General features: G+C 38.8%; 1 protein-coding gene across 1 annotated transcript in view; it reads right to left on the bottom strand.

Moving 5' to 3' along the window:
- Window positions 1–276: 276 nt before the first annotated feature.
- CD44 (CD44 molecule (IN blood group)) overlaps window positions 277–18322 on the bottom strand; it is a 47648-nt gene continuing 29602 nt past the window's right edge. The window contains 14 exon segments of the mRNA XM_066322175.1: window positions 277–1097; window positions 1100–1229; window positions 3140–3219; window positions 4474–4596; window positions 7588–7773; window positions 8650–8883; window positions 10054–10146; window positions 10149–10189; window positions 10191–10212; window positions 11347–11508; window positions 13074–13250; window positions 14903–15044; window positions 16611–16819; window positions 17491–17619. Of these exon segments, the coding sequence (XP_066178272.1) occupies window positions 979–1097; window positions 1100–1229; window positions 3140–3219; window positions 4474–4596; window positions 7588–7773; window positions 8650–8883; window positions 10054–10146; window positions 10149–10189; window positions 10191–10212; window positions 11347–11508; window positions 13074–13250; window positions 14903–15044; window positions 16611–16819; window positions 17491–17619 (1847 nt within the window). The 3' untranslated portion in view covers window positions 277–978.

Here is an 18322-nt window from a genome sequence, read left to right as displayed (position 1 = left end):
AATAGCTATAGGGGAAAATTTTAATAGGCTCAGCATCTCCTTAGTAAAATGGAGCACAATATAGAGACCTATTTTCAGGGACAAATACTGTAAGCTTCACCATTGATCTCAATTGCTTGATTTGTGCAATATATGATAGAGCTGGGGTCATTTTGTTTTATTCATTATCTTAACTAACAGGCTCATTAAAACATGCACAAACTTGGACCAATGATAAGGGGGGGTGGGGGGAGAAGAGCAATGAACATCTCATAAACTGCAGGATAATTTTACAGGTTTGCTGAGATATTAAAGAATACAAGTTTATTATGTTTCAGCTCATGTTTTCATGCCTTTATTACCCCTCCCGAGAAGACTTGCTGTATGTCCATAGATATTTAAAAATAGAGATAAATAAATTTTATCCTTCTGGGTTTCCCTTGTTGCAGACCAAGGCACATATAATTATAAAATGTCACTTTTGTTTATATGGCAGATTCTGAATGTACCCACTGCTATTCCTGGCTGGGAAGGCATTTCTGAAGGATTCTGATGATGCAGACATTGTAGAAGATGCCTTTGGGTTTAACTTGATTTTTTACTCTTGACATTTTTCCTCACTTACTTCTGTACCATGGCATGTTTATACTTTAAATATCTGTAGGATGGAGTGACTGGATACTTCTTTAGCTCCACACAGTGAAGATGTTCCATCTGGGGAATAATGATATAAACTTGTATGCCTCCTAACATCCAGGACACAGTGAGAGTCCTCTGTGAAGGGACTGGGAACTGAAAGCATTATGCAACGCTTGGGGGTGCAATTCAGAAAGCACATGTCAATTTTAAACTCAGACATCATTGCAAAGTGTTTAAAAAGAACAGAACTTATGTTTATGTTCAAAAGACATCAGTAGCACAGTGCATCTGTGAATTCCTGTTCAAGTTCCACATGATTTTGGTTTCCCCAGCCCTGATCTGCTTGGCAGTGTGGTACCATTACACTCCAGTCTTCATGTCAAACTCGTGATGGTTTTGTGTTTCATTAACAGTCAGGAATTCATCACATGCTTGTGTTCGGTCATTTGACTGTTCTTTATGAACCAAGTGCACCATTCTTGTGATTTGCTGATATCTCCGTTTAATTCACTTGTCTTCCTGTCCTCCACTGCCCCTTTGCCATTGTTAATCACTAGCTTTTTCTCTGCCCAATCTAGAAAGAAATAAAAATAAAATAGTATAAATAGAGTCTAACAAAAATAATAAAATACTGAAGGTCAATATTTAGGAAAAGGTGATTGGAAATTAGCTTGTGTTTGCCAGTGCAGATTTCTACCATACAAAGTGTAATGTTTCTCCATATTGCATATTTATTTTTGAAAGTGTCCACCCTTATATGCATAAACTTTATCAGGAGCTCGCTTATCTAATTTATATTTACTGTTACTACATATAGCAATAACATTCATTACTGAACGCTAGAATTTTTTTTCTATCATTTTAGTATATCCACATTTATGAACTTTATAAACACCCCCACTATAAGGATACCATCTAAATCCAGGCTTGGGACCACAACTTTGAAAATGCATAAATTCTTAAGCAAGCAGAAAACCTGGATCGAGCTCTCACCTCATTAAGGACCTCAGTAAGGAAATATGGAGAACTACTCTTGCTGCTGTCTGCAAAGAGCTCCCTGGGATGTTCAGGTAGGAAATAAGTACTGTGCTTTTAAAGTTACACTTGTTGCAGGGCTGCCCAAGAAACTTTATATGTAGCTCTGGATTAATACACACACACAAACAATCTTTTAAAGAGTCACCAGTCCAAAGCTGATGCACACTGGTTATCATGGACTGGGTATTCTTCACTGTAGGAAAAACTACTTACACAGCTGTCAGATTTACTGTTTAGATGACTCTGGCTACACAGGGCTGGACATCCTACTTGTCCTCAAATAGCCTTGTGTAAGCTGAATATGCACAACCCAGCATGCCTAAGAGGGACAATGTGTCTGTGAAGTTGGACTTTCAAGTGCTTTCTTCTTAAATAAAGGATATCTTTTCCTGAATGACTAATCTGGCTGTTCAATTTTACTATTATGCTTCTGAAATACCATTTTTTTCATGTCTACTGACTCATAGATGAGGGTTATTTTATCTGAAGTAGCTCAGTTCACTCTGCTAATGTTACACATACCCTTGGGAATGATTTCCTGCTCTGCAGCCATAAAATGCCAAAAGACTCCAGCAGGAGCTGTGGAGCTCCACAGCCTCTTAAAAGAGCAGCTCAGAGCGCTCTGCACCAACAGAGTAGGAAAAAATGTGCTCACTGCTTCCTGAACAAAAATCTCCACGTATTATATGGTCATTCTGATAAAAAAATACTTAAAATCCAACATTCAAGTAGCAGATAGCTACTCTGTTTAAAAGCTCAAATTTAACATTCAGGTAGCAAAAAAGCTGTTGAAGACAGTTGGGAAGTAGCCTCAGAACAATCCCCAGAGAAAAGAAAGAGGTTAGAATATTATAGCCTATCCTTTAGGTTAGGATTTTTCCAACTTCCCAGCTAACTCTGCACAGATCACAGCATTACTTTTCACTCCTCAGCTTCCTCATCTGTAAAACTGAAGTACATAAAGCTTCTGAGAACAATGCTAGCATATATGCTTGTGACTGCCAGCTGTGGTACTGGCTCTTGTTTGGAAGGAACAGACAAACAGGTTTTCACAGAATTGCTGTGATTGTCAGACAAGCCCTTCACACTGCACACACACAATGCTTCAACGGTGGAGGATCATTCCTGGCTCATCCTGTGGTTGTCTATGTTCATCTCACAACTTCCAGGCTCTGTGAACACGATTTTCCCATTAATAATTAATAGACAGAGGGGTAATTAACTTGCTGTGATCTATATACTGTTAGTTTCCATCTACAAGACCAAACAGTGCACATAGCTGCTGACTTCATGTGAGTGTGAAGGCTGATACGTGACCTGTGCAGGATATGGTGACCTGGGTCCCCACACTCCAAGCCACAGAGCCTTGTAGAGGATTCTCTTTCCTGTGGCTTGCTACTCTGCTCTTTGACAAAACTTTGGAGGCTCTCAAGGAAGAAAAAAGCAAGGCAGTGTGTTTTGGAAATGTAAAGGTGTGGCCTTACCTTCTGCGACTGTTAACGGCAATGCACACTGCAAGGATCAGGGCAAGCACCACGAGAGCTACAACGATGATCAGCCAGTCTGCAGGGACAGATGAGGGAGGGGAAGAGACCATGTGAATGTATCAGAGCATGTGAATGTATCTCATGTGGTTTTGCCACTTCACAGAGCTGCTTTTCTACTTCCTTTAAGCTATCAGACTGTTCCTAGCTTCCATGAATGTTTGCTTGGTTTACAAAGTCTTTCTGTGCAAATCAAACACATTTTCATCATTCAGCTATACGCAGGCAAGCTCAGATTAAGTACCCCATCACCATTGCAAGCACTTTGGTGGGCGTAGGTGAAGAGGAGCTGTTTCACTGATTTATTCCACTGACAAAAGAAAAGGTTGAGCATGACAGACCTACAATCCCAGGCACAGTAGCAGGATGACTTAAGCACGTTTTTAGTAAAGCAAGTTTCAAAACCTTCCCAGTAGCCTACTCTCTACTACCATTATAGCTCTGCTATCATTACAGATGGGGGTCCTCTCCCAAGTGCTATGTCCTGTATCTTCTTTGTTTAAAACAACCGTCCCTTGTTTAACAAGACTCACACATTTCATTTAAAGCAAATTACCTCTTCTAATGAATTAATTATTAGTGCTCCATGGTGAAAAAATTGATAGGCATTTTTTTCATAGCATGCTCTTCTTATATATCCCTTCAGTTTTCCCTGAAAATGATGAGTTCTTCAAAAGGTGCTTCAAAGGTTACCTTTCCAAAAATTTCTGTGTGCTCGTCTCCATTTTTTCCCTATGTGGCTAATGCAGTGCCTTGAACTGAACACAGAGTTTCAGCTCTACACTTGCTAGGCCTAAGTAGAGTGGGATAATTACTTCCTCTGTTTTAAAAATTACTTTACCGCTAATAAGTTCCAGAATATATTTGCATTCTTTTGCAGCTGTATCATGGTTGGCTTCTTTTTATTCTGTTTTGGTCTGCAAGCTCTATTCTGGAGAGCTGTCTCAGCTGTTATTTTTGCTGAACATTCTCATGGATATGATACTATGCATATAACTTTACTGAGTTTTGCCTCATTTAATTTCAATTTATAGAAGTTAATTGAATCTTAATCCCATTCTCCAAATGTATGGTTTCTCTCATCCTAATATTGCTGAAAAATTAAGTGAGTTACAATATGCTCCATTTTTCAGACTACTTGCAAAATGCTGAATATTATCTGATTCAGAGCAAAGCCTGAACAACTGTATTTGACCTTCATTTTCATCTCTTCAGTTCACAGGAAGACAAATCTATACTTGGATTTTTAAAACATTTGACTTCAAAATCCTACCTGGTACAGGGGATGGCGGCGGTTGTGAAGCTATTTTTGTTGTTGTGGCCTCTCCAGGGGAAGTCGTGGATTCATAATGTCCCTTGTGTGGTCCTTGGTTACCATACTCACCAGAGGCAGAGCCTAAAGAACAAAAAGCCCCACCCATTAGGCCAAATATGCTTGATGAATATTTAACAGCAATGTGTGAAGACTGTGATTTTAACAATGTAAAAATCATACTCCAGGAAGTCCATGCTGAAGCAATTAATGAGTGTTTATACTGAAAACTATCACATAGACTATAAATGCTCATCTGAACTATGGCTAGCTTTAGTATTTTGAGAAGCAAAACTCATGGCTTCCCCCTCTTGTCTCCCTCCTATGTTTCAATTCTATTCCCACCCAGGATAAAGCTGAACACCTAAAACTCTAATGCTGTGATAAAATAGAACAATAATTCTCTGAAAGTTTATGATTTTGACAGCTACAGAGTGGGACTCTAAAAATTAAAAGTATTTTTTCCTAATATGAAAAATTGTTCTCTGCAAACTTAGATGTGGATCCTCTTGTCCTTTTCAATAAGGTGTGTAATTTGGTTCCAAAGTGGTATTATATCTTAAATCAGTCTCTTATATTTTCTCTACTAGCCATACTGCTAAAACTTTTATGCAATTACATTCCTGGACCATGCTATTACCATAAGGGTAACCCAAGTCAAAAATTATCAGCAGACTACAGATACAGTAATTTCATTTGGGACTACTGCTTCATTATCATCACAAAAAATACATATATTACAGGTTTCCACCTCTCTGAATTCTTCCAGACTCTAAGAAATTAGACACTAACTCTAATCAGCTGTGAAGTTATTTTTCTTTAACACACACTAGAACTAATTTCTGTCCAGCATTTCTGATCTCATTTCCTAATAACAGCTGGAAACTGCAAAACTGAGAAGCGTGTTTAATTCCCTCTGTGAAGTATAGCCAGCAAGCAGTTCATGAATTTTCCAGATGTTTTCATTATTTTTATTAACAAGAAACTTATTTAGGGGAGTGTTGTTTATTGCTATCTCACAACAAAGGACAGAGCACAAATTCAACAAGAGCCTTGATCTACTGCCAAAGAATGCTGACCAAGAGGGACCTACTAACTTGTCTACACTACATCTCAGCAGACTGTTTTTAAGTGCTTTGTATCATCTTTGAAAAATGCCAGAGCTTTTCCTCCAGAAAACCCCTTAGAAAGGCATTCAGATACTTACTAAAATGTCAGTGCTTAGAAAACTGCTACATTTGCTGCTTCCCTGAGCACTGAGAAGAAGAAGCAGGGGTCAGCCACATTCCCTGCTGTTCTGGCTCTGGGGAGGTGCTTGCAAGTGTCAAAAAGACATCCTCAAAAGCTCTCTACAATTAGTTTTGGTTAACATACTAGATGTTTTTCTTTATGGGCAGTTATTTTTTGTGTTCCTTCACTGGGCTGACTTGTTATTCTATGGACACTTGGACACAGTGTGATGTCAGACCACAGGTCAAACACTGCTGTAGAAAAATAGCAAGTGAAAAAAAGTGGTATGGTACATCAAACCATTCATTTGATCAGAGAAGGCCTTTAACAATACATTCATTAATCTTTTCCATTCCATTTCACCTGTATTGGGCAACATCACAAATGAATGAACCCTTCAATAAATAAGCTTTTTGGTGACAATGGTAGTCTTAGTAATTCCTGCATACTGTGTTCTTAAAGCACACCAAATGAATGTAAGTGAAAAAGGGAAGAATTTCAAGAAAATTGCTTTCTGAGCCTTTTGCCAGAGTACTGACAATGCAAAGATTCAATGCAGATATTCCCAATGAAAAAGATTCAAACCAGTTCTTACAGGTTTTACGTGCTCAAAACAGAAAGGTAGCAAATATTTTTTTGTAGTGTGTAATGTCTGCACATAAAATTAAGAAGGCAGCTTAGATTAATTAAGTGAGTAGGACCTGTGAAATTAAAAAAAAGTTTTAGTAGGAAGACATTATTAAAAACAGCTTTAGCTGTCAAATAAAATTCTCTCAAATAAGTATTTTGCATCTATAGTACTATGCCTGTGTCAAAAGACTATAACCAGGCAATTCTATTAGAGTTGAATTTACTGATTTATAAAAAAAATATTGAAAAAATAATTAACCCTAGTTCTACCTTACAATATATTAATTAAGATTAATGAATTATTAATGAAATTAGATTTCAAGAGTTTTCTGTATAATGCTGTAAAAATATAGGTACATAATCTTGTTTATGTGCAATGAATGCCCACAGAGCATTGGCCAAATTCTACTCTGGAATGGTTCCACTAACTTCCAAGAAAGTGCCTGAAAACAGTGTTTGGACTAGCTGAATTGGGAAAAACCCCCTTGCTGTTAGGATGGTTATTTGTATGGAAACTACATTTGGGAATAAGGAAAAGTCCCTTCATTTCCTGTATTATTTGCACATGGCCACACAAAAAAGAAATACCAAAGGCTATACGGAGTATAATAAGCAAACACTGTTAACTGCACAAACTTGATCAGAAGAATGACCCTTTGAAAAACAAGGCTGTTCACAACTGAAATGTCAGTTATGGCCCACTAACAGCTACAATTAATCACTGGAAAGATACCAATAGAACATATAGCTAGGGAAAAAATGGTGTCACAGAGCATTATCGTTCTTCTATACACATTCAGCTAATGTAGAGGCATTACAGATGGGGAAGAAGTGACAGATAGTTAAGGATTACATAGCTGTCACCTGTGGCCAGCAAAAAAAGAAAGACAAAATGCTCTCACAAATGTATGGGCACAAGCAGAAAGTTTGCACTTCTCCATTTCAGTAATTGTGTTACCACATTCTGACAACAGAATACAAAAAAAGCTTATTTGCAAACCACAATTTTCAGCCTTTTAGCTAATGCTTTTACCGGAAAGAGATACCATTCATGACATCTTATAAGCAGGTTAAAACCAATAACAAAACCCAAAACGGAAATCACATATGAGAACCATTTAAAATTATGTTTACTACATATTTTTGGACAATAGCCGTTGTCCTCAATAACAACTGGATGGATAAATGAAAATGGTTATAATTCATTGTTCTTACTGGTAGTAAGAGGAGTCTGTAAGGGAATAAAATGGTCCTCAATGTCTGAAGACACTTCAGGTATCCCATGGATGTGGGAATCATCTGTGGTGTTTGCTGGTTCACTTTCCCTTCCAGGTGCAGTACCAGGTGTCAGTGGCTCCTCGGTTGCTTTCTCTTCGTCGGCATCATCCATGGACTCTACGACTGCCATGATGGTGCCAAGATCAGGGAGCACTCACAAAAACCACCACCCACATCATTCCCTGGGCCACAGCAAGCCAGAAAGCACCTTCACCTTCCTCATGCAAAGCACGGAAGGAGGAGAGAAGACATGAAGGCCTCTCCTTCTTCTTCCACACTGTCACTGGCTTCTGAGAGGCCCTTAAGCTCCGTATCTGTGCTCAGAAAGTTGGAGCAAGATGCTGGTGACATATACAGATCTCAGTGACAGATGGGAAGGGGAGACCTTTAGAAGAATAGACTTCAGCAGCAACAACCTGACCCTGTAACTCAGGAGTGAGCAGAGCCTCACCTCTGTCGGTCTTGCCTGGCAATACACAGGGGAAGAGACATAAGAAACTGATGGCAGAATTTAAGGGATGTAATTCTTCTACGAATGCCCTGCCCTCACCACTGGGACACCACTCCCCAGTGATGGCGCTGCTGCTGAGTTACAGGAGCAAGTCATCTGATTAACCTGCCACAGCACCTCCACCACACCAGCCATGGGGCCAAAGCATATCCAGCCTGCTTCCACTGATGCACAGGAAAGTAAGAGGAGACTGGGGATTCAGAATCACCAAAATGCAGGTCTCGTAGAACATTTAGATCACCCAAAAACATGCTTCAGCAAAGGACAGAAACCACCAAGTGCACCAGCAAGGAGTCCCTTATGCCTTGTTCACAGATCCTATGACAGATTTTTCACTGCAAGTCCACACTAAGAATGAAGATCCCCAGGATGAGAGAGATAGTGAAAGAAGACATCTTCAGCAGAGATAATGCCTCATTTCACACCAGACATGAGAAATGAGTATGATCCATTATTCTTGCTGGTACCCGTCAGAAGAGAGTCATTACCAGTTTTGGTCACACCGGTTGTGGTCCTGTGGAGGACTTCATCTGTGGGTGTATCCGTGGGATTCGTGATGCCACCAGTGCCCTGTCCTGCTTCACCATCCCAAGGCAAAGGTGTTTGAGTTGGCTCTTGGTGGTGGGCACCATCAGGAGAGGAAGCAGCTGTTACCACAAGGTGAGGTGCCCATGCTTCCTGGGTTGTATCTTCTGGTGCCAGAATGTCAGTGGAGGCTGTGACTGCTGTGATGATGGCTAAGTTAACTTCAAAACCATTTTTAAAATGCACCTTACATATTACTACCTCTTCATTTTCGTAATCTCTACCTGTTTTGTTTATTAGCTGATGTAGACTATGCAGTGAGAAGAAAAACACAAAAAACCTAAACAAACCCACAAACAAGGAATATTCTCTGCATATGACACACTTTTTGGGGTGTCTCTTCCTTCACTAATATTCACAATTCAGTCTGAAGTATTTGTTTTGAAAGCACCTAGTGAACACTGTTCAAAAGCAAGAAAACAGCAATATTATTTTCAGAATGAGTATAAGAATTCCTGTTGGTACATAGGAATTAGATTAGAATGACTTAATTTAAAACATTTGAACAAATTGCAAAATCATATTGGGTTTTCATATTTGCAACTGACCCATTCATATTTAGAAAATATGAGTAGATGATAGAGAACACAACTATATTTTAATCCATAAACTGTATTTATAATCCACACAACTTGTAGTTTTTATAGCTCTCAGTCAAGTCTAAGTGTTGAGGACTAAATAATCCAGATAAAAATGGATTTTGAGGAAGAAAAGCAAAAGGATAACTGCTAATTTTTCCTTATAATTTCTTTCCTAGAAAATTCAGGAAGAAAACCTGTGAGAAGTTCCAAACAAATATAGTGTGATAAAAAACCATCATATTGTATTAAATAAAAATCAGTATTTTGAATGAGGATAATTTTAAATGGATAACATGCAGAGTCTGGGAATTTAAGTTAGAACCTTGAAGTACTACATGAATAAACTCCAATAAATTATTTCAAATTTTACAGTATTAAGAGAATTTGTTGAAATATTAAGACCAGGAATGACCAGATATGAAAAAGAAACATTTACACTACCAGCCACCTCCAAAAAGCAACTGCTTTCTCAGTTAAAAATACAGTTGAGGAAAGTCAGAGGACGCAGGAAAAAAATCCTTAAACAGACAGGAATTCTTGTTGTGATATTCACATGCAATAAAATCATAAAAAATGCAGTTTCACAACAAGAATGCACACTTGGAAGATGAGAAAGACAGGGAAAGGACTCAGTTTCAGAAGAAATAATGTCTCATTTCACACCAGATGTGAGAAATGAGTATAATCCATTATTTTTACTGGTGCCCATCGGAGGAGAGTCATTACCAGTTATGGTCATAGTGGTTGTGGTCCTGTGGAAAACTTCGTCCCCGGAGGCATCCATGGGATTCATGATGCCTTCGGTGCTCATTTCTGGTTCATTATCCCAAGGCAGAGGTGTTTGAGTTGGCTCTTTGTGGTGGGCGCCATCAGGAGAGACAACAGCTGTTGTGATGGTTTAATAACAGATGATTTAAACAGATTATTTAATAGCTGTGAATTCCACGTGTGTGCTGCTGTGGCCTTCCCATAACCATCCCATCCAAGCCTCCTGTTCCCCTTAAAGCACTGTTACCTTTTTCTCTCCACAAAAAGGGCAGAAAAGTGAGACCTCGTGTCCTGTACATCGTCACTGCTCTCTCACAGTTTTGGTTAGACATATCCATTTGCTATTCTTGTCTGCTTTTTTACTTAAATAAAAAGATTCCCAAGGGCAGTGGAGACAGGGAAAGACACAGAGGCAGCAGTCAGAAGGATTCCCTGACCTGCATTTCCAGGCTACCCACAGAGTCTCAGCTTTCTTGGCATAGTAACTTGCTGTTACAGTGTGTTTCACATTACAGGTGTCAATACTGACAATCAAGAAGATAGGAAGGCCTCTGCTTCCTCCTCCACACTGTCACTGGCTTCTGAGAGCCCTTAAGCTCCACATTTAAATTCAGCATGTTGGAATGAGATGCTGGCAACCCAGTGGCAGATGGAGAGGGGAAACCTCCAGAAGAAGAGATCATACCATGTTTCTAGAACATTATTTTGATGTTACAAATACTGCGTTATATGAGAATGCATCCTGATGCTGTGTCATGCCAGTTTTATAGATTCCTGCCTTCATCATTCTATGAATGAAACAGAGGGATAAATATTTTAATGAAGTCTATGAAAAGAACATTCTTTTACCAGGTGAATATTCACAAGTTAAAAGGTTTAACCTCTTGAGGTACAAATATACATAAGTACGGATTCAACTTTATGATAAAGACAGTCTGGCAGCACCAAATAATATAACTTATGTAATGAGCTGGATGCAATTTCACAGCCATGCTTCACTAAGGAATGAAAAACCCTATAAGTGGTGTTGGCAAGTGAAGAACAAATGTTTTATATGGAGCTAAAACTGAAATCCTGTGTTTCACCACCATTCAGACAGAGCTCAGAGAAAATGAATCACTCTACAGCTTGTCATTATTTTAAGGGATCAGTAATTATTCCTGTCCACAAGTTCATACAATATCTTTCCAGGAGAGGCCATCTGAGAGACAGAAGTGATGCAACGTACATAACAGACATTATTACTAATACCTGTAGTGGAAGACTCTCTTTCATGATCGCTCTCTCTGGAAGGAATAACTCTATCCGTTACAGCAGGCTGTGTGGCATAATCCTCTCCCTCATCCCAGCCCGGGTACACCAGTGGGTCTTGTGCTGAGTCGTTCTGTTTGGCCCCACGGCTGGGGACCACAGCTGTGATGATGATGGTGAAGCAATTATGAACTCAGTATATAAAGATCCATTTCTCACATTATTCTTCTCTTCAGTTCTTGTCTCTATGACAGGCCTTGCTCTCATGTTTACTACATTTAATGGCAAAGAGAAGTAAAGTAGTTTTGCTTCTCATCCTGGTTTATATTTAGGAAATCTGCCTACTGTCATAAGTAGGACCAACTCCTTCCTCAAACTGAGCATATGCTTTTCAGAACCAAGGTGTCTTACTGTTTTTCAAAAGTATTTCTCTGAATCTTGCTGTTGACTTTGTATTGTTGAATGTCAAACCAAAATTCACTGATTAAAAGAATTAAAAACTCAAAGACATAAATAACTGCAAGGATATGACCCATCAGTAAGATTTTAATCACATAATTTCAGTGTGTTAGCTATATCAAATTTTTCCCCTCAAAATTTCACTGTTTCATTAGTTGTAGCATTCCAGGAAAACAGACAAGGAAGTGTGACAAAGGGGAATGCTAGGTCATGCTACAGATCTGTGGATGGTGCACACAATGAATAAGACATCATTCAGCTGGAGAATAATTTATAGTGTAGTTATTTAGAAAAACACTATCCATATCAACCAACCTGCACTTTTTATTAGACAATCATAGCAAAAGAATATCAAATATTGTAAAAAAACATAAACCTTCTTAACCCCTTCAAGCCAATAAGGGGAAAAAGAAAAGCAAGAAATTTGCCACAGTGTGTTACAATTTTTCTTGCAATGAGGTCATTATGTATTGCTATAGTACTGTAGTATAACAGACTATCAGACCTGTATTTGATAACCCACAAGAGCAGATGATGACTGTGGTGCACTCACTGTTGGCAGTGCTTAGTACAGCACATCTGTCATTAACTCCTAAGTTTGGTATGTTCGCAAGAACAGAAATCAAAATATACCAGTTTTCAGTTACCACCTTTACAGTATAATTTGATCTTTTATGTTTCAATTGATTCAACCAATGAAAGACAGAAGCCTCTCTCTTATTCTACATTACGCTTTGTTTTCTTCCCTTCATCACCAGTATCATCTTGCCATAGTTCAAAAGTGGGATAAGTAGATATTTTAGATAATTTTTTTAGATATAATTGCCATTAGTGAAAACTGGAAAAAAATAATCTCAAGTCCAATAATGGCTTCCAACAGAAGAGTGAACACAGTCCCCAAAGGAGTGAAAAATGCAGCAAACATTATTATTTTTCCATTTAAACCTTCTCTGTTTCCTACACACAAAACACAGGTAGATAGCTTGATGAAAGCTTGTGACTACACAACACACAACACAAAACATAGGAGACAGTTACAGAATTAACCTACTAAAGGTCTTGACACGCAAGACAAAGAGAAGATAAACATCTAGGAACAAGTCTGAAGAATAGACCAGTTAAAAAAATATATACAGCATCAAAATTGCTCAAGTTTATTCATAGAACTTGTGTTATGGCCTCCGTATGCAAAAATGTTAGTAAAAAATCCCAAAATTAAATCTTTAGAAAACCCTGAAAATTTACTAGAATGTGACCTGTAATATTACCTGTAGAAGTTTCCTTTCCAAAATAATTTTCACCTGCAGTAGTAAATTCATGTTGTTCAATAATGCCAGTGGTATTTGCAGGGTTTTGCTCTTGACTGATCTCTCCAGAATGAATGCTGTGTAATAGTGGATGTCGAGTTGGTTCTTGATGTTTTTCGCTTTCACTTGTAACTAGTGCTGCTAAGATGATGATTGAATCAATAAGGATCAAAATACTCAACATTATCCTTATCATCATGGTCTACATAACAAGGGTGTTTGGCTTTTGCATTTTGGGTTTTTCTTGGTTTTGTTGCATGCATTTCATATGAAATGAAAGATGAAAGAAAACAAAAGTCCTTCAGACACTTTGTCACACAAAAGCAGTCCCAGGAGCAGCAGAAGATTTAAGCATACTAAAAAGGATCCCAATGACCAGTGGAAGATAAAAGATACCCGAGAAGCAGAAGAGCTCACAGAAACAACAGCTTGCATCTCTGTTTAATATTTATTAATACTAACTTAACTGTTGAGTTTTTCTGGGTTTTTAAAGTAAAACACTGATGAACTTCCTCTTTTGAGTTATCTCAACTGCCCAATTACAAAGCTGGCCATAAGGAAATTGTAATTTCTTCTGAGATTGGATGAATTAAATAAGTAGGTTCATATAAGTAGATAAGCATATTTATTTTGAACTCAATAATAATTAAAGCTCTTAAAAATAAAATTAATTAATTGCTTACTCTTTAACTTGCTGTTCTCTACACAGCAGAAGATGCAGTCAGAAATCAGCTGAAGAACCACCACCACAAGAGATGTTCTAACAAAGATTTGGAAAAGATACATCAATAAACCTAAGATGAGCATAAGAACTCAGCTGGAAATATATTTGCCTTAAATTTCAAACATTTCCATGAGTGGTATATAAAAGTAAATCTAAGGTCCTTAATCAGAGCATGCAAAGAGTGAACTGGATGTGTTCTATATGTCATAAGTCACCAGATAGAGAAACTATGCAATTTCCCAAGAAGAGAAAAACTGGAAGAATATTTATCTTCACATTCAGGCGATGAAATACTTGTAAAGAGAGAACTCATGCAAATGTAATTCATTATTCTTAAATTAAACCTAATGCATATATATAGTCTTACAAAAAAAGGAGGTTATATTAATCAATGTATGAATACAACTGATCTAACAATACTTCACCACTAAAAGAAAGTTATCACAAAAACCATTTCTGTGTGATTATAGAACATGTGCTAATGATAATTGTATAAACTTCTGCTGTTCAAAACAATCTCAGAACCAGAGAGACACAGAAAAATAGCTCAAGAATGCACTCTGTAAGCTTTTGCCTACAGAAGATTTTAGAATTGAATGTTTTGGTATCTCAGTTGGCTACTGGCGCTATCGCTGGTAACAAAATGTTCACGTTCATCTGGAGGTAGTATATTATCCTTTGTAAGACACTTTATGTATTTGAAACACTAGCTCCCTTTCTTGTCTTTTGTCTTCAGATTTTATGATAGAAATTTTTAAGTGGAAAAAGGGAATTATTTTCTCACCAAGGTTATAGTCTGCTCAGTTTTATTGAACACTACAGGCAGTGCAAATTTTAAAATACCAGAGATGTGAGGAAAAGTGGCAAGAAGTGAACTTTAGATGTGCAAGATAGACTTGGAGTGACAGATGAATGTCACAGATGCCACCTCTGAAAGCTCCAGTAAAGGTGTACAACAAACTGAGGCTAGTGGTATGGGTATCACAAACAGTCACATCCCGGGTATCATACTTCACTGAATTATATCAGAAATCTGAGTATTATCTGAAATGCTTGGTTGCTTTACCCTTGCTAGCAGAGCTAGGATACTGCTCCTCTTCATCTGTAAAGGTGGGGTTCCAATGGTCTTGTGTGGTGATTTCCAGAAGTGTTTCATGTTGTGAGTCCACAGCTGTTGGGACAACGGAGGATTCAATGCTGACTGTGCTCTAGATCTAATGTTCTTGTGTGCCATAAAGGTTATGGAAAATGGAAGTTCTTGCATAGTCTAGCTATAGTCTCTTCACTCTTTTATCAAATCCCTTCACATCAAACAGATGTTCTTTTCTTTGCATTTGATAGATGCAAAGTTTCCCAAGAAAAATGGGGGGAAAAAAAGCAGCAGAAGAATAATGTACAGTAGAAACAATGCAAAACCATGAGAGCAGTTTTGCAGTCTGCAGAAATGCAGACTTATGATTTAGGAATAATGCTGGACCTAAGGAATATGGCAGATAGCTCAAAACATGTAAAACATGCTTGCTAAGTACTCAAGAAGTACTCAAGAAGAACCATGTTAGAATATCCCCGACTGAGCAAAAAAGCGATGGTCAGCAAAAAAATGAGAGCACCTTGACAACCACCAGGAAGCCAGTATTATAGAAAGAAAGTTATAACAGAATTAAAAAGATAGAACTTCTACAAGAGTCTATGACCAGAGACTGAATACACTTCACCCATGGATCATGCAGCCACCACTAGCCATCAAAGGTATGGAATGCAGTACACCTCTGGGACAAGTTACTAATGCAGAGTCTCAAAGATAAACACCAAAACTATCCAAAGTATAGGAAGAAAAATAAAAAGTCCCAAAGCAAGATGAATTCCTGATTTTGCAGTTTCTACTAAAATGGAAACCACTGCTGAAAAAAACACAAATACTGCACTATCTTCAAAAAAATAAAAGGCTTATGAACAGTGACTGCTGAGTAAATAAGAGCACAGACAACAGACACATTAAGATGCACTTAAATTAAATAAAATTACAAAGAATGGAATAGATTACTATCTTTGTACAAATAAGAACATTAGAATATAGTCATTAACAGCAATATCTATGCTAAATAAAGCCCCAGGCTGGGGCCATTCCCTGGTCATAAAGCCAATTAGCAGTTTGTGTACTTCAGTGACAACACAGCATTTAGCTTTGACCTTAATATATGGTATTTTTCTGGTTTTCAGACAAAATCATTTAATCTATAGATGGCTTTTGAATTAAAAAAGAGTTCTCAGATAATCATTGAGGGACTATTCTTATCAGGAAAATAAGGCTCTATAATAAAATATCTCAATTGTAATACTGGATGATGCCTAGACATCTGAGGTCACAAAACAAATGAGATAATATTAGAAGACTGCATGGAAAGTGTACAGAAGGTAGAAAAAATGATACTGTTTTGTTGACAGTTCCTAATGAAAAAGAGACGTGGGGTTTGACCTTTTCAAATTGTGCCTGAGCATCTGCCACAGACAGGAGGTCTGCTATTGAGTGGCTGTAGGTTGCATATAACATGAACTAGAATTATTTTAACACTTAAAAAAAATTAACAAAATAGAAGGTAAACTTTCTTTGTCTTGGAAAATCATGAGTAAATGCAAACATGAAGCTAAGATGCTAATTTTAAGTAGTGAAATGAGAGACATTATTTTAATCATAGGCACCTGAGATAATTTTTCAGTCACAAAAGAGATATTTCTGAAGGGAACAGCTGATGAGAAGATCATCCAATTTTCACACAATATATGGCAAAAGGAGGATGAGCATCAGGTAGGATAGGAAAATTAAGGAAGAAACCATCCAAAGACAACAGAAATTCCTTACTCAGACTTGGAGCACTCTCGTCCTTGCCCACACTCCTGCCCCAGCCTGGAAACACTGTGGGGTACATCATCTCCTCAGAAGAGTCTTCATCATCTGAATCACTGCCACTGGAGGTCACATCTGCTGTGATGATGTTAAATCTGCCATGAAGCCCTAACCCACAAGGCTTTCTGCTGGCAGCAGTTCAGCTTTCCTGCCTCCCCTACTCACAGCATAACAATCCCAGAGGAGAACTCACAGCCCCGTGTTTCCCAGGGCCATAGCTGCTCTTGGCCTTTTCACTCACAAGGGGTGCTCCACTCTGACATGGCCCTTGCTGAACCTGCCCCAATAGGGATTTTAGATACATTTAGGACCCTTTGCACGTTCACAGCACTAACCATGCCCTGTCCTCTTCTAGCAGGTAGAGCAGAGTGTGCTGGCTCGAAAACCCATCCTTCCTCTCTCCTACAAGTACTTCTCACTGGAAAAGTCTGCTCCTAAATGGCTTCCAAACAGGAAAAAAGACAGGCCCAGGTACATGCTTTACAGAATGACTCATCCCTTGCAGAAAGGCAGGATGCCTCCACAGCCCATCAACCGGCTGGACAACTGCTCCATTGCTACCACATGTCCACTCCGTGAGAGAGAGCCCAGGAGTTTGCTTTTCCTACTTTAAGCATGACGTAATGCACAGCAGTGATAAATGCCACACATTTACTCCCCATTCCACTTAGTGTTTGTGGACCTTGCTGCCTGGGTCTCTGCTAATTCAGCCTCTAATCAAACCAGCCTCTTAGCATGGCATTCTTTACCCTTGGTTGCTGCTGGTGTGGATTCTTGTGTCTTCTCTCCAAGATTCGACCACAGCCAGTGGTTTAAGAGTGGATTCCACCAAGCTGCGGTAGTGGTTGTCTCCAGGTTGTCATGATGAGGCCCAGGAGCTGTTAGGACATGGCTCATTTAACCAAGATCTTGTGATTATTTCTTCAGAAGCAACTTTTCCTCCAGCAAAGTCAAGTCCCCCAGCACCAGCACCTTGAGCAGGCTCATGCCCAGAGATGGATGTGAGAGCACGGCGAATGTATGAACCCACGGTGTCATTACATTCCTCCAACACGTAGCCAGATGCAAGCACTGTGTCAGTCCCAGGAAAGAACACGCTCCCTTGAGAGCAGCCATCAAAAAGCCCTGTGGGACTTTTCAGCCCTCCACGTTCCATAAGGTTAAGGAGCTCCTCACAGGCTCTGACAGCAGGAGAGAGTAGAGAGTCTTTGAAATACAGTCCAGAATGAGGAACACCCACCAAGGTGACATAAAATCACTTTCAAAAGATATAGTAGGTATCCATGATAGGCAAGAAAGGGCACCCAAGGATAAGCACACCCAGAGAAGAAAACTGGTTGTCTACTGAGAGCCCCATGAAGCCAGTGCTGCCAAGAACCTGAGCTCAAAACTGAGGCCAGTCCTCTCAAAAGGCACATGCACTCCTCTTGACCTGATGCTGTCAGCTAAACGCACACCAGAAACACCTTTCAGAGTAGGCATTAGCGCAGCATGAAGAGGAGCAGTTTTACTTGTATCCCATTACCAATGCACAGCTTATTCTCAGAACATAGCATATCAAATAGCAAGATACATAGACAT

Source organism: Sylvia atricapilla, chromosome 6 (genome assembly GCF_009819655.1).
Source record: "Sylvia atricapilla isolate bSylAtr1 chromosome 6, bSylAtr1.pri, whole genome shotgun sequence".
Classification (NCBI taxonomy): domain Eukaryota; kingdom Metazoa; phylum Chordata; class Aves; order Passeriformes; family Sylviidae; genus Sylvia; species Sylvia atricapilla.
Note: the sequence above shows the minus strand (reverse complement) of the source record. Positions and strands in the feature narration are given on the sequence as shown.